Genomic DNA, 14,684 nt, shown 5'->3' with positions numbered 1-14,684 from the left:
TGGTGGCCTATCTTGGACCCAGAAACTCCCCAAGCGCAGGGCTGCTTGGCCCACCCCTGTGCCATCCCTGGTGGCCCCAGTCCTCACGGGGTTTGTGCTCCTCAGCAGGTGGCTCCTCCTCCGGTTTCTCCTCCTTCTTCTTCAGCAGCCGTACCTTCTCCAACAGGCTCATCAGGCGGCTGCCCAGGGTGGCTTCTTCCTCTGGTTCTTCCTCCTCCCCCACCAGCTGAATTCCTGGAGGTGGTCAAGAAGGGAGAGTGTATCATTTATCTGTTTGCTTATTAATCTGCTCTATCCTTTACTTCTTTATTCATTCATGTGTTCACTCACTCATTTCTCATTCATGTGTGCATTCATGGGGTTTTTCATTTGTTTCTTTATACGTTCATGTTTGTTCATTTATTCATTCCTTGAATCATTTGTCTTTTAAGTCAACTATTGCAAGTATCTTCAAAGAACTAAAGGAAACCAAGTCTAAAGTATTAAAGAGAACTATGATGACAATGACTCATCAAACAGAGAATATTAATAGGGGTAGATAATATAAAAAATAACCATATAGAGTTGAAAAGTACAAAAACTGAAATTTAAAAAACACTAGAGGGGTACAACAGCATACTTGAGCTGGTAGGAGAAAGAATCAGTGAACTTGAAGGTAGAACAACAGAGGTTATCCAGTCTGAGGAAAAACTAACAGAGCCTCAGAGACCTGTGGGACACCATCTAGTGTACCAACAGATGCATAATGGGAGTCCTAGAAGGAGAGATGAGAAAGGAGCAGAAAAATATTTGGAAAAATAATGGCCTCAAAGTCCCAAATTTGATGAAAAATATTAATCTACGCATCCAAGAAACTTGGTGGCCTAGTGGTTAGGATTCCTGGCTTTCACTGCCGTGGCCTGGGTTCGATCCCTTGTTGGGGAACTGAGATCCCACAAACCTCATGGTGCGGCAAAAAACAAAAACAGCTCAAATAGGATAAATTCATTGAGCTCCACACCTAGGTACATCATACTCAAACTGCTTAAAGGCAAAGGTAAAGAGAAATCTTGAAAGCCAGCCAGGGAAAAGTGACTCATCACATATAAGAAAATCTCAGTAAGATTATCAGCTGACTTACGAGAAAAAATAGAGGTCATCCATCCATCCCTCCAGCCATCCTTTTCATTCATCCAACCAGTCAGCCGTCTCTTCACCCATTTCTTTATTCACCTTCTCTCCATCAATTCACACACTCTTCCATTCAGTTATAGCCTACAGCCATGTGTCCACATATACATCAACCCAAATACCCATATAAACATATCCTTCCACTCATCATCTACCTGTTCACTAACATGTTCATTCATTCAGTCACTCATTCATTTTACCAACAGTTACTGCACATATACTGTAGATATTTAAGATCAGGAAATCGTAGGAAAACTTCAAGACAGGTCTCAAGAGCACGTTTGGGAGGAGGATTCTCTGATCTCCTCTCTTACCACAGTGTGTCAGCAGGTCTTGATGAAATTCGAGCAAATCCTGTCGGATCTCTTCGGGGACAGGACAATCTTCCTCATCCTCAGCATCTTTGAAGTTCAATAGCATGTTGATCTAGGGGAAGGTCAAAGATTAGAATGAGGGTCAGAGACCCCAGCGCAGGAACTCTGAAGTCAAGGATCAAAGATCCAATCGTGAGTTCCTGTCTAAGGTCATTAGTGAAGAATATCTGGGCGACTAAAGGTTCGAAAGGAGTCAGGGTCAGTCTGCGGTGGCTCAGAAGTCTGGTTCAGAGAGAGGTAGAAGAGTAACAGATAAGTATATGGATAGGGTCAGAGGTCAAGCTCAGATTTAGAGGTTAAGTGAATATCATCAGTGATCAGAGTAAGGGGAGAGGTTGAGGCTGGGTTTAGACAGTAAGGCCAGCTGGGGTCAGGGGTCAGAGGACCTGCTCCTGGGGTGGGGAGCGGAACTCGCGAGTACGTCGGGCAGTCTCAGCTGCAGTCATGGTGAAGGCTTTCACAAGGATGCTGTAGCGGTCCCTCTGGTTGGCCTGGAGCTTGTCCACGTAGCGCTCTGCAAAGGCTGCAAGAGACTCTACACGGTGCTGCAGCTCTTGGTCACAGAAATACTCCAGCAGGTGACACATCTGTGGGATGACAGCCATGCAGTAGGAGGGATGGTGGTGAGACCGTCAGGACTTCCTTGAAACTTTTCTTGTTTTCTCTCCCCACTCCATAGCCCTGCTCTGGTCGAGCCACCACTGTCTCCTGCCTGGATCCTCAAGCTGGCCATCTCCACGGTCTCATCCCTCTAATTCACCTCCCACATGGAAACCAGATAGCTCATTCAAAGCCAGCAGCACTCCACTGCTTTATGCCCTTCCACAGCTCCCCAGTGCCTTGGGACAAAGTCCAGACTCAAGCCCCACCAGACCCTGTATGTCCTAGCCCAGAGGGATGGAGGCTGGAAAACAGGAAGAATCAGCCCACCTGTAACTTAACAGACTCCGGCAGCTTCATCTGGAGCAGCCCCTCCTCCAAGTCTTCTTCTTTTTCCCCTTCTGCTGTCTCCTCTTCCTCTTTTTCTGCATCTTCTTTCTCCCGTGCCTCTTCCTCCTCATCCTCCTCCTTCTCCTCCTCGTCCTCCTCTTCCTCCTCTTCCTCTTCTTCCTCAGTGAATACTTCAGGCTCAATCATCTTCAAGATCTGTTTCACATCCTCATCGCCAAAGATGCCCATCACCTATGGGACAAAGCCTGGGTCTGTCACTGTGGCCTGCAAGGCTTCCATAATCAAGACCCAGCCTCACTCCCGAGATCTGTTTCTCCTGCACAGGCCAGATTCATTCCTGCATTGGCTGTATATGATTCCTCTTACAAGCAGGAATGGCATCCCCCCTGCCCTGCCATCCATCCTCCTTGAGATCCCCCCAGATCCACACCCTGTGTCCCACGTACATGGCCCAGACTACATAGCCAAACATGAGCACCTCTCCCTTCACAAGGAAGTGTCCTTTTTCCCAAGCTTGAGCTTTTGTTACTCTGTAACAGGACACACCCTACACCTGAGGCCCTCATCTCTCCCAGCATATGCTAGCTCTCAGTCAACATAATGAAGATGCTACCAGATGGAAGGAGAGTAGGTAGATAAAAGGGAAAAATAGTGGGGAAAGAGAGAGAGATGAATGAATGGGGGGAGGACTGGGTGACTGGGTGGATGAATTAATAGATGGAATAGTAGAGGTTTGATGGGGAGATGGATGGATGGGTGGATAATGAACTGAGAGGTGAAGGTAAAGGTGGAAGAAGAGATGGTGGGTAGATGGATGACAGGATAAATGATGTATAGATAGGTGGGCGGATAGATGGTTTGACAGATGCATAAGCAAGTAAACGAGTGGATGGGCAAATAGACAAATGGGTAAATAACCAGGCACCGGGGTAGGATGGATATGTGGATGGGTGGATAGGTTTGTGTATGAAAAATTGGATGGATGGATGGATATATGGATGAGTCATTATATGGGTATGTGAATGAAAGGGTACATGAAATGAAGAAGGGGTAGAAGGATGGAGAATGGGTGAATTAAAGGGTGTAGATGGTTGGATGGATCTGTGGGTACGTGGATGGGTCTTAATATATATGGATAGAGAGATGCATGGATTGATGGACAGATAGGTGGAAGATGGAGAAATGGATGAATCTGTGGATGGGTGGATGAATGGATGCACAGGTGGAAGGAAGATGATGGTTGAATGCATGAAGGGAAAGATAGATTAATAAATACATGGGTAGGTGGATGGATGAATAGATGAAATAGTGGATGTAATGATGTGTGAATGAATGGACAACTAGATTGAAAGTTAGATAGATGGATACAAGGATGGATGGATGGATAATTGGGTGGAGACTGGAAGGATAAATAGATGAGGAACTTTTGGATGGAAAATGGGGGTATGTTTGAATGAACAGGTGGATGGATGGAAAGGTTGGTGGAGGATGGATGAATGATGGTTGGTTGGATGGATGAATGGAAAGAAGGAAGTGATTACTAAACAGATGAATAGATGGCAGACGAATGGATGGAAGGAAAGGGAATGAGTAGATGACAGAAGGATAAGTTGGAAGGTGAAGGGTATATGGACAGAGAGGTGAATGGGTAGTTGGATGTATAAATGGGAGGGGAACGTATGTAGGTATGTATGTACGGATGGATGGATGATTTGGAATGTGAAAGAACAGGACAGAGGGAAGCAGGAGGAAGTCATTACCAGCAGGGTGGACACAAGCTTGAGCACGGGCACAAACTGGAACTCCACGGAGCCCCCGACAGGGTCGCGTGCGTGCTGCCCACCGTCTCGCACTGCCTCCCCCAGCATCCTTAGTGCTTTGTCCCGAAGAGCCTCCAGAGGGATGCTGGGGCTGAGACGGGATGGAGCTCCTGCCGCCCCAGCAGGTGGCAGGGCGGCCACAAAACAGGGAGCTAAGAAATGGTGTGGAGGCCGCAGCGAGGTGGTGACACCGACACCAGGAAGGCCGTAGCGGCGGGGACCATTATCTGCTCTTTTTCCAGGCGGGAAGAGGGTGATGGCACGGGTCTCAGGAGTGAGGGGCACAATGTACTCAGAGAGCATGGAGCGGCGGCTGCGGCAGGCACTTTCGAGATGGATGCTGATGAGGAGGTCGTAGTAGCCTGCACGCAGGGGGCCGGGCAGGTGCGCGTCTTCCAGGGCGTGCAGCAGCTGTGCCTGGTCCACGTGGCTGCACAGAGCATGGGCCACGCGGTTGTTGCCCAGGGCACACACAGCGCAGTAGAGGCGGAGGGTGTGCGAGTGGAACCGCTGCAGGTCCAAGCGCTCCGACAGTTCCAGGATGTCCACGGATCTGCAGTGGAGACGGGCCACGTTCAGGGACTCAGCAGGCAGAGGAGGCGGGAGACAGAGACACAGACCACAGGGAGGCACAGAGGTGCTCAGGTGAGTGTTGGTGGCCCCAGCAGCAAATCCCAGTGTTCTGCTGGGTCAGGGTTCTGTGAGGTCTGTGGAGCTGAGCCTAGGAGTCTTTTAATGGTTCTGGAAGGCCCTCCGTGGTCTGGGGGCTCCCTGGCATACATCTGGGATCTGTGGGATGGTCTGGTACTCTGGGGATCTAAGAGTCCATGGGAAATAATCTGGTGACCCTGAGATGTATCTAGGATCTCAGGTTGGGTCTGAATCCCCCTCTGGCAGGTCTGAGCACCCTGGTTATATTTGAGCACCACCAGAATGTAAACTCCACCAGTACAGGACATTTCTGCCTCTTTTGTGTATTTGTTGGCTATATTCCCACCACCCAAAAAGGACTTAGCGGGCTTCCCTGGTGGCACAGTGGTTAAGAATCCACCTGCCAGTGCAGGGGACATGGGTTGGAGCCCTGGTCCGGGAAGATCCCACATGCCGCGGAGCAACTAAGCGAGTGCGCCACAACTACTGAGACTGTGCTCTAGAGCCCGCGAGCCACAACTACTGAGCCACGTGCCGCAACTACTGAAGCCCGCGTGCCTAGAGCCTGTGCTCCGCAACAAGAGAAGCCACCGCAATGAGAAGCCTGCGCACCGCGACGAAGAGTAGCCCCCGCTCGCTGCAACTACAGAAAGCCCACGTGCAGCAACGAAGACCCAACACAGCCAAAAACAAACAAATAAATAAATAAAGGACTTAGCAGATAGTATGTGCTCAATAAATATTTGTTGTAGGAACAAATGAATAAATGGGTGTGTCTGAGGCCCCTGGGGATGGGTCTGAGTCCTCCTGAGCAGGTCTGAGCATTACTAGAATGTCCGTTCACAAGAGTTTGGTGTCTCCAGGCTAGAATTCTGCTGTCACACAGGAGCAGCTCAGAGCTATTTGTCGAATCAGTGAATAACGGAAAGATGAAGTATCTTCCTCGGGTGAGTCTGGGATCCTGGCCACAGTTAGAGTCCTTAAAAGCTTTCCTGTCATCCATGTGAATACTCTTTAGCCCGGTGTGCCTGGGTCCCCTGGAGCGGCTTAGATATCTCCAAGGGATACCTCTAAAGTCTCCTGGGTATGTCCAAGAGAACCTGGGGTGCCTCCAGGCCTCTCTGAATAACGTGCAAGACTCTCTGAGGTGCACTTGAGGCCCCTGGGGTGTTGTGTGGTCTCCTTGATGTGGATCTGGACTCCCTGAGATGGGCTTGGAGCCCCGTAGGTGAGTCTGGAGTCCACGGGGGTGTTAGCTGGGGATGCCTGGGCTGAGTCTGGGTCCCCTGAGGTGGGTCTGAGCCTGCTGAAAGGGATTTAGAGCCCCCTGGAGTGTTATCTGGGGATGGTAAGGTAGGTCCGGGGCTTCCTGAGGTGTGGTCTGGAGTCCTGGGGTAGTGGGCAGGGGCACCGGGTGGGATCCAGACCCCAGAGCGCTTGCAGTATCTGCCCCACCCCTGGGCGCCGGGGCTGTCCCTGACCGGTTCTCCTCGGGGATGTGCAGGGCCATCATGGTCAGCGGCTCCTGGCATTGCACAGCCCAGCCCAGCCGCTCGCCCGCACGCCGCGTGTCCACCTGCAGGAAGTGGTTGGGCATGCGGCTCCACGACACGGGCATCAGCATCTGCACCTCAAGCCGCGGCGGGCACTGTGGGGTGGGGTTCTTGCGCTCGCTCACAAACATGGCGGCCGACAGCGGCATGATGTTCTGGGGACACAGGGGTATGCACATGTCAGGATTCCCCACCCTTTCCCTCCCGCCACTCTGTTTCCAGGAAGACCTCCCGGATTTCTCCCCCCACTTCAGCCGCTCTGCCAGCCTGACCTCCCACACCTCTGTCCTCAGCCTGCCCCCATCAGCGCCCCATCACTGCACCCTGACCTTCTGCTTCCCCAGCTCAAACTGGATGACATTCTGGTGTGTCGGCAGGACAAAGACAGCAGGAAACAGCTTCGTATTGGGTTCCACCTGGGAAGGGAGAAGAGGGCAGGGTGAGGAAGGAGATGAACTGGAGGTGGTACTGACTCTGGATCCCCGACTCGGGAGCCAGTTGCCCCAGCCTGATGCTGCTGGTGTCTACAGATCCAAACTCAGGCACTGGAGTTTCCGCAAGATCCCTGAAGTGGCTCACGGGCTGCACCTCCTCTGATCCAATGAGGCCAACCTCCTCCACCTCCCCCAGGGCAACCTGTCATCTGGGTCTTTGCGTACATCATGCCCACCCCCACCCATGAATGCCATTCCTGTTTCTCTCCCAAGCACTTATTTATTCTTCAAAGTTCAAAAAGCATCCTCTGACTGCCTTTCCCTGCAGCCCCTCTGATCTTTGAAGAGAAACCCACCCAGGCTCTAACACAACAAACACCCCTATCTGTGAAGCAGTCTTGCCAAACCTGAATCTAATCCAATCTAATCTGGACCCATCTCCCAGTTTACAAGAAAATACAGGGGACGGAGGAAAATGTTTAAATGACACCTCAGGTGTGCATCAGCCAGATTCAGCCTGTGGGAAACTAGGCCAGCACTCTTCAGATGGTAGTATGCACACGAATGCCCTGAGATTTATTTAAAAAATCAGATTCTGGGGCTTCTCTGGTGGCGCAGTGGTTGAGAATCTGCATGCTAATGCAGAGGACACGGGTTCGAGCCCTGGTCTGGGAGGATCCCACATGCCATGGAACAACTAGACCCGTGAGTCACAACTGCTGAGCCTGCGCATCTGGAGCCTGTGCTCCGCAGCAAGAGAGGCTGCGACAGTGAGAGGCCCGCGCACCACGATGAGGAGTGGCCCCCGCTCGCCACAACTAGAGAAAGCCCTCGTACAGAAACAAAGACCCAACACAGCCACAAATAAATTAATTAATTAAAAAAAAAAACCTAAGCTAAAACTCAAGCCCTCTTAAAAAAAAAAATCAGATTCTGATTGGGCAGGTCTGGGTAAGAGCCTGAGATTCTGCATTTCTAACAGGTTCCCAGGCGATGCAGAGCCTGCTGGTCCAGGGAACACACTTTGAGGAGCAAAGTTCTACCAGACAGACAGCTGGTTTCTTCAGTAAATACATTTCAAAGGGGAAAAAAAGAAAAAAATGGAACGGAAATCTACATATGAAAAGAGACTGAAGGGACTTAGCAACCAACCAAAACATATCGCCTTATTTAGATTCTGATTCAAACAAACGGTAAAAAGACATTTTTGAGACAACCAGAGAAGTTTGACCATGGGCTGGATATTTGGTGATATCTAAGAATTCTCGGGGTGGGGGTTTTAAGATAACAGTGGTATTGTGGCTATGTTTGTTTTTTTTTTTTTTTTTTTTTTTTTCAGTACGTGGGCCTCTCACTGTTGTGGCCTCTCCCGTTGTGGAGCACAGGCTCCAGACTCGCAGGCTCAGTGGCCATGGCTCACGGGCCCAGCCACTCCGTGGCATGTGGGATCCTCCCTGACCGGGGCATGAACCTGTGCCCCCTGCATCGGCAGGCAGACTCTCAACCACTGAGCCACCAGGGAAGCCCCTGTGGCTATGTTTTTTAAAAGAATCTTTATCTTTACTGAAAAGAGACAAACCATATGATAAATCTGAGACAAACCATACGATATCTGGGATTTCCTTCAAAATCCTCCAGTGGGTGTGGATAAAGATGAATCAAGGTTGGCTGTGAGTGGGTACTAGTTGGAGCTGTGTATGGGGACATGGAGGTTCATTATGTTGTTCTACTTTTGCATATTTTTTAAATTCTCCATTTAAAATAAAGTTTTATAAAATAAAGTTAGATGGATTAATGGATGGATAGCAGATTCGCGGTAGTAGGTATATGGGCATTCATGATACAATCCCTTCCACTTTGCTGGATGCCTGAAATCTTTCATAATAAAGTGATGAAAAGGAAAATCCCACCTTAGAATTTTGGCCCATCCCAGGATGTGCCCTGATTGGTGAAAAGGTGGCGACTGGTATCACCCAGCCTGAGAGGGGTATGGACCTCTCTCCAAGGTCAAGGCTCGGCTCTGTCTCCCCCTTTCTGGATGTCAGTTCGAGGAATGGTTCACCTAGGTGGTCTCCCAGGAACCTCCCAGCTCTGGCCTGTCCTGAGGCTGTTTATCCTGTCTCTCTGGGGTCTGCCCTCAGAGGGTGTCTGGGAGGGATGTCCCGGGGTGCTGAGACACCAGGACGCTATTGCTAAGTTGCTGAATGAGGGCTGGGCTTACCTGGAAAAAGGTGTTGCTCTCTTTGCCGTTGGCGGTAAAGGTCATTAGGCCAGTGGCCAAGTCCACCAGGCAGCCAATGACAAGGTCCGTGTGGCTGATCCGGCCCTGCTGCCCGGGGCTCACGAAGTCTCCACCCCACACCATGTAGCAGTTGCTGCACTTGAGGCTAGAGGACACAGGAGTGATCAGTGCCCGGATCGTCAGCCGAGGCGCTCTGGACCCTGGACACCCCCTTCCCTGAGCTCCCGGAATACCATGACTCAGAGCCCCACCCCCAAACACCCGCCACCTGCAGACCTGAGTGCTGAAACCCCTCACCCCAGACCCTGAGCCCCTCGGAGCTAGAATTCTTAGAAGCTATTGGGGGGAAGGGGTGGTTCCAGAATGAGGAGAAGGAGAAGGGGAGCAGGACGAGAGGATAGAAGAAGGAGGTAAACTAGAAAGAGGACGGCGAGATGGAAGAGGAGGAGAGAATGGAAAGGAAATGGACGAAGAAGAGGAGGAGGGAAAACACAGAGCAGGAGCCATGGGAGGAAGACAAGCAGGAAGAGAGGAGGGGGCTTCCCTGGTGGCGCAGTGGTTGAGAGTCCGCCTGCCAATGCAGAGGACACGGGTTCATGCCCCGGTCTGGGAAGATCTCACATGCCGCAGAGCGGCTGGGCCCGTGAGCCATGGCCGCTGAGCCTGCACGTCCGGAGCCTGTGCTCCGCAACGGGAGAGCCCACAACAGTGAGAGGCCCACGTACCGCAAAAAAAAAAAAAAAAAGAGAGGAGGAAAGGAGGAGGAGGTGCCCAGCGCTGACCTCCGGTCTCCCACGGCCCCCACCGCTGCCCGCACCTGCTGTGGATGTTGCCTTGCTCATCCCCCATGGTCACCGTCACCACCCGGACCTTGCTGAGGTCGAAGTTCATGTCGTGCTGATGGTAGTCCGGGGTGACCCAGCCCACCCACACGCAGCTGGGCTCCTGGCCGGCGAAGACCCTCACGGAGTAATAGTACTGAAGAGGCAAAGGGGGGACCGGTGGTCAGTGGGCTTCCCTGAGACTCGGAGTTGATTTCTCTGGATTCTCAGTGTCCTCTGGGAGTTTAACAAGAAGTTGCTGGATTTGAGACCCCCTGGGTCTGTGTCCCTCTGTTTCTGTGTTTACTGATGTATTCCCAGATTCGGGAATCCTTTGGGACTGTTTTGTGATACACCCAAATTTGGGTCCCTCCCCAGGTTATACAGCAAAGTTATAAATAAATAATAGCTCACAAATGAACTCACTTCAATCCTTACAATCACCACCAAGTGGATACACTTTTTAGCTCCATTTTACTGATGGGGAAACCATAGCGCTTCCACAGAAGAGAAGACATAGAGCCGTGAAGTGACACCCAGGTAGCCCGTGATCCTAACCACTAGGCTGCTTGTCTCAGAAAATATTCCAGATTTGGTGAATCCCCAAACTGTACTGGAGTAATTGTGAATTTTGGTTCCCAGGAACATACTAGAGTAGCTACTAAGTTTGGGGTGTTGAGTTTATATGGGTGAACCCAAATATTGGGGTGCCGAGTCTATGTTGGTTTATCCCTGGGATTTGGGGGGCCCTGGGAGTTATATCAGTGTGCCCAATGGCTTCATTGTGTACCCTGCAATTTTTAGGCCCCTAGCTATATGGATTTAGGGGTTCAAAGGGTTAAATTGATGTGTACTGTATTTTGTGGTCTCCAGTATATATTGGGGTGTCCCCAGATAAGGGCAATTACTGGGGATTACAGCATGAAATTTGGAAATCTGGGGGGGGCCCTGAAGTTGAGGGTCCCCGGTTCCCACCGTGGTGGTATTGAGGATGATCTCAGGGTCATCACGGTCGTCAGCAGGCACCACCTCGCGAGGGAGTCGGGGCAGAGTGGGGGTGGCTGGTGGCTGGGTCATCATGGCAGCCTTCTTGGCCTTGAACAAGAACCTGGTGGTGAAGAGGAGAGGCTGTCACGAGACTCACTCTCAAGCCCAGCTCCCCCGCCCTCTCCATCACAACGTTCGAGCCTCCACATCCATCCTAAATAAACCCCGTTTCTAATACCCAAGGCCTCGCCTCTAGAGGAATGAAATTCCCAACTGCACCAGCATAGTCCGCCCTGGAGGAGCTCTGTGCTTTCGGATGCCGGGGTTACCCAGATTTAAAGGTGCCTCTGGGAACACGGAAGTTCCCCTAGGGAGCACACAATGGTCCCCTAAGTCACCATTTCTCATATGGGTACTAAAGGCATTTGGGAAAGGACAATTCTTCACTGGGCACTGTCTTGTGCATTGAAGACATGTAGAATCCCTGGAGCCCCCAGCAAGCAGCGCCTCCCTCCAAAACTGTGATAACTAAAAATCCCCCATCATTTCCACACATCCCCTCAAGAGACACAACTAAGTCCCACTGAAAACTACTGCCCCAGTAGGGGAAAAGCAGATTTAGTTTCATTTCAAATTGAATGCCCTTTGAGGGTCTCCCTTGAACTTAGTTTTGGGGGGTACATTTGAGACACAGGAGTGACCCCAATTTAGAAGACCAGTGATATTCACTGGGATACCTTGGGGTACAGTGAACTTTCCCAAGATTCTGAGGTCCCCTTTAGTGTTCACAGATAATGAAGTCCATTGGATGAAAAGCTCTGGTACCCCAAGGACCGTGGAGTTCTCCATAGATATAGTGGGGCATCCCGATTTTACATTCTCAGAGAAATTAGAGTATCTCAGGGAAATAATAGCGTTCACTCGAGACATAACAGGATCCCTCAGTAATCTGACCCCACTGGGCATATATGGGCCCACTTTGGGATACAGTGGGGTTTCTCAAGTTACTGAGGTTGCCTAACTGGGGGTCCCAGGACAGACCCCCAAACCCCACCCTGCCCCACCCTTGACTCACCCTCTCTTCTTGTTCTTCTCTGTGGTAGCATCCTTCTCATTCTCTGCCCTGGGATGCTGGGCCTCTACCCCAGCCTGGGCAGTGCCCCCGGATGACCCTTCCTTGGCAGTTCCTTCTTTGCCCACCTCAGCCTCGCCCCAGTGCCCAGCTGAGCGGCGCAGGTTTTCATAGTCGGGATCAGGCTCCGCTGCCCGGACCTCATCCTCAGCAGGGGGCTGAAGGCCAGGGGGTGCCAGAGGGGTGGCCCCTGCGGTGCAGCGGAAGTGCTGGTGGAACTGGACCGGAAGGCTCAGCCGGAGAAAGAGCATCTCCACCAGACTGTTCTGGGAGCCCCACGTGCGGTGGGTCAGGCGCAGGCAGGGGGGTGTGTCCACGGTGCCGTCTACACGAGTCACCTGTGGGGGTGAGGCAGGAAGCACTGAGCCAGGAGGGTGAGCTAGGCCATTGGTCCTAAACCTTATTACACACAGAGTCACCATTAGGCCTTGGAGCACTGTGTGAGAATTAGCCAAAGACTCACTCCTCTGAGCGTATGAACTCCCATGGGACACACAGCTTGGCCGTGGGGTGCATTCAGCCTTCTGTCTACCTTTGTCTGGACACCTTTGTACAGTGGGCAGCCCTGGTCAGACACTGGAATCACCTGGGGAGCTTTCAAAACCTTCCTGCTCACAGGGCTCACTCCAGACCAGGTCATCCACCCATCCACCCATTCATTCTTCCATCCTTCCACCCACCAATCCATCCATCCATCCATTCACCCATCCATCCATCTAACACTACACAAATATTTACTGAGCACCTACTGTGTGCCAGGCACTGTTCCAGGCACACAAATATTTACTGAGCACCTACTGTGTGCCAGAACCAAGGGCTCTGCCCTCCTGCTCTCTTGGGGAGACGTCTTGGGGAGAGCAGCCCAGAAGGGTCAGATTTTTTTAAAGGCTCCCCAGATGAATTTTTGTTAGACTTGTTGGTTGTGGAAATATAACACTCAGAAGAATGCACACATAGTAAGTTTCTCCCCTCTCTCCCAGCTCTCTAATAAATCCTGTTTTGCCTCTGCTCCTTGGCAAGCCTACTGACCATCTCCTTCCTGTGATTTGTATGCAAAGTAACTTAAGGTCTGATTATTCATTCACAGTTAATGCCCTTCTGACTTAGCACATCACAGGTTAGCTTTGCCCATTCTTGAACTTTCTGTGAATGGGATCCTACAGTATGTGCTCTTTTGTGTCTGGCTTCTTTCATTCAACATTATGTCTGAGAGATTCGTCCATGTGGTTGTGGGTAGGTTAGTTTTATTTATTCTCACTGCTGTCTAGCATGCTGTTCTTTGGGTTGAGAACACCATCTGGCAGTGGCAGGGATTGGGAGGTTCACGTCTTCCCCACCATTCTCTCCCGCCCCAGGCACCTCTCTGGTCTTTGTGCTCCCACTCTCACCTCTTACAATCCACTGTCAATAGAGACCTTTCCAAAACTCAGATCTAGACTGGACATTCCCCTGTTTAAAACCCTTCCATTCTTACCTAGCCTTAAAATGCCTTCCCACAAATTATTTATTAATTATAAAGAGAAAAATAGTAACTTGACGGTGGAGAAACTTGGCAGACTCCACCATAACCAAATAGTCAAAGTTAATGTAATCAGTAATAAGACATAATGACTTGATGTGCCGCCCTGATATTCTGCATCGAGAAGGACACAACTGGGCTTCCCTGGTGGCACAGTGGTTAAGAATCTGCCTTCCAGTGCAGGGGACACAGGTTTGTGCCCTGGTCTGGGAAGATCCCACATGCCGCAGAGCAACTAAGCCTGTGCGCCACAACTACTGAGCCTGCGCTCTAGAGCCCACGAGCCACAACTACTGAACCCGCGTGCCCCAACTACCGAAGCCCATGTGCCTAGAGCCCGTGCTCCGCAACAAGGGAAGCCACCACAATGAGAAGTCTGTGCACCACAACGAAGAGTAGCCCCCGCTAGCTGCAACTAGAGAAAGCCCGCGCACAGCAACGAAGACCCAACACTGCCAAAAATAAATAAATAAAATAAATAATTAAAAAAAATAAAGAAGAACACAACCTCTTTGCTATGGTATTCGTGCCAAATACATGAGGAATATTCTGCAAAATAACTGGTCTGTACTCTTCAAAAATGTCAGTATCATGACAGACGAAGAAACACTCCGAAACATTCTACACTGAAGACTAAAGAGACATAACAACTAACTGCAACGTGTAACTGCGGATTGGATTTTGGACCAGAAAAATAAAAAGAGGCATCATTGCCACGATTAACAAAATTTGAATATGGATTGCAAATTAGGTAACAGTATGTATCAATGTAAAATTCCCTGATTTTCATAACTGCAGCTCTGTGAGAGCACAGCCTGTTCTGAAGAAAGGCACATTGAAATATTTAGGGATAAAGAGGCATGAGGTCTCCAGCTTACCTAAATAATTCAGAAAAGAGAAAGAGAGAATGTGAGAGGGAGATCTGAACGATGCCTAGGATGGGAAAACTGAGGCTCAGGAGGAGACAGTCACAGGCCCAGGTCATACAGCAGGTAAAAGGCCAACTCCAGGTCTGATTCTAAAGTACCAG

The 14,684-nt window shown here is 50.5% G+C and overlaps 1 protein-coding gene across 2 annotated transcripts in view; it reads right to left on the bottom strand.

Annotated features, from left to right (window-relative positions):
- Positions 1–14,684, bottom strand: part of RYR1 (ryanodine receptor 1) — a gene marked incomplete at its 3' end in the record, with an annotated part of 118,542 nt that overhangs the window by 74,951 nt on the left and 28,907 nt on the right. For both annotated transcript variants that reach the window (XM_081216801.1, XM_081216802.1), the window contains exons 28-38: positions 12,079–12,473; positions 10,992–11,124; positions 10,013–10,173; positions 9,175–9,340; positions 6,849–6,935; positions 6,448–6,674; positions 4,256–4,868; positions 2,475–2,726; positions 1,931–2,131; positions 1,485–1,596; positions 88–234 (exon numbers count right to left, since the gene is read on the bottom strand). In XM_081216801.1, the coding sequence (XP_081072927.1) occupies positions 88–234; positions 1,485–1,596; positions 1,931–2,131; positions 2,475–2,726; positions 4,256–4,868; positions 6,448–6,674; positions 6,849–6,935; positions 9,175–9,340; positions 10,013–10,173; positions 10,992–11,124; positions 12,079–12,473 (2,494 nt within the window). The remainder of the gene's footprint in view (positions 1–87; positions 235–1,484; positions 1,597–1,930; positions 2,132–2,474; positions 2,727–4,255; positions 4,869–6,447; positions 6,675–6,848; positions 6,936–9,174; positions 9,341–10,012; positions 10,174–10,991; positions 11,125–12,078; positions 12,474–14,684) is intronic.

This window comes from Mesoplodon bidens (genome assembly GCF_964165515.1).
Source record: "Mesoplodon bidens genome assembly, chromosome: 18".
Lineage (NCBI taxonomy): Eukaryota > Metazoa > Chordata > Mammalia > Artiodactyla > Ziphiidae > Mesoplodon > Mesoplodon bidens.
This window is presented reverse-complemented; position numbering and strand designations above follow the sequence as displayed.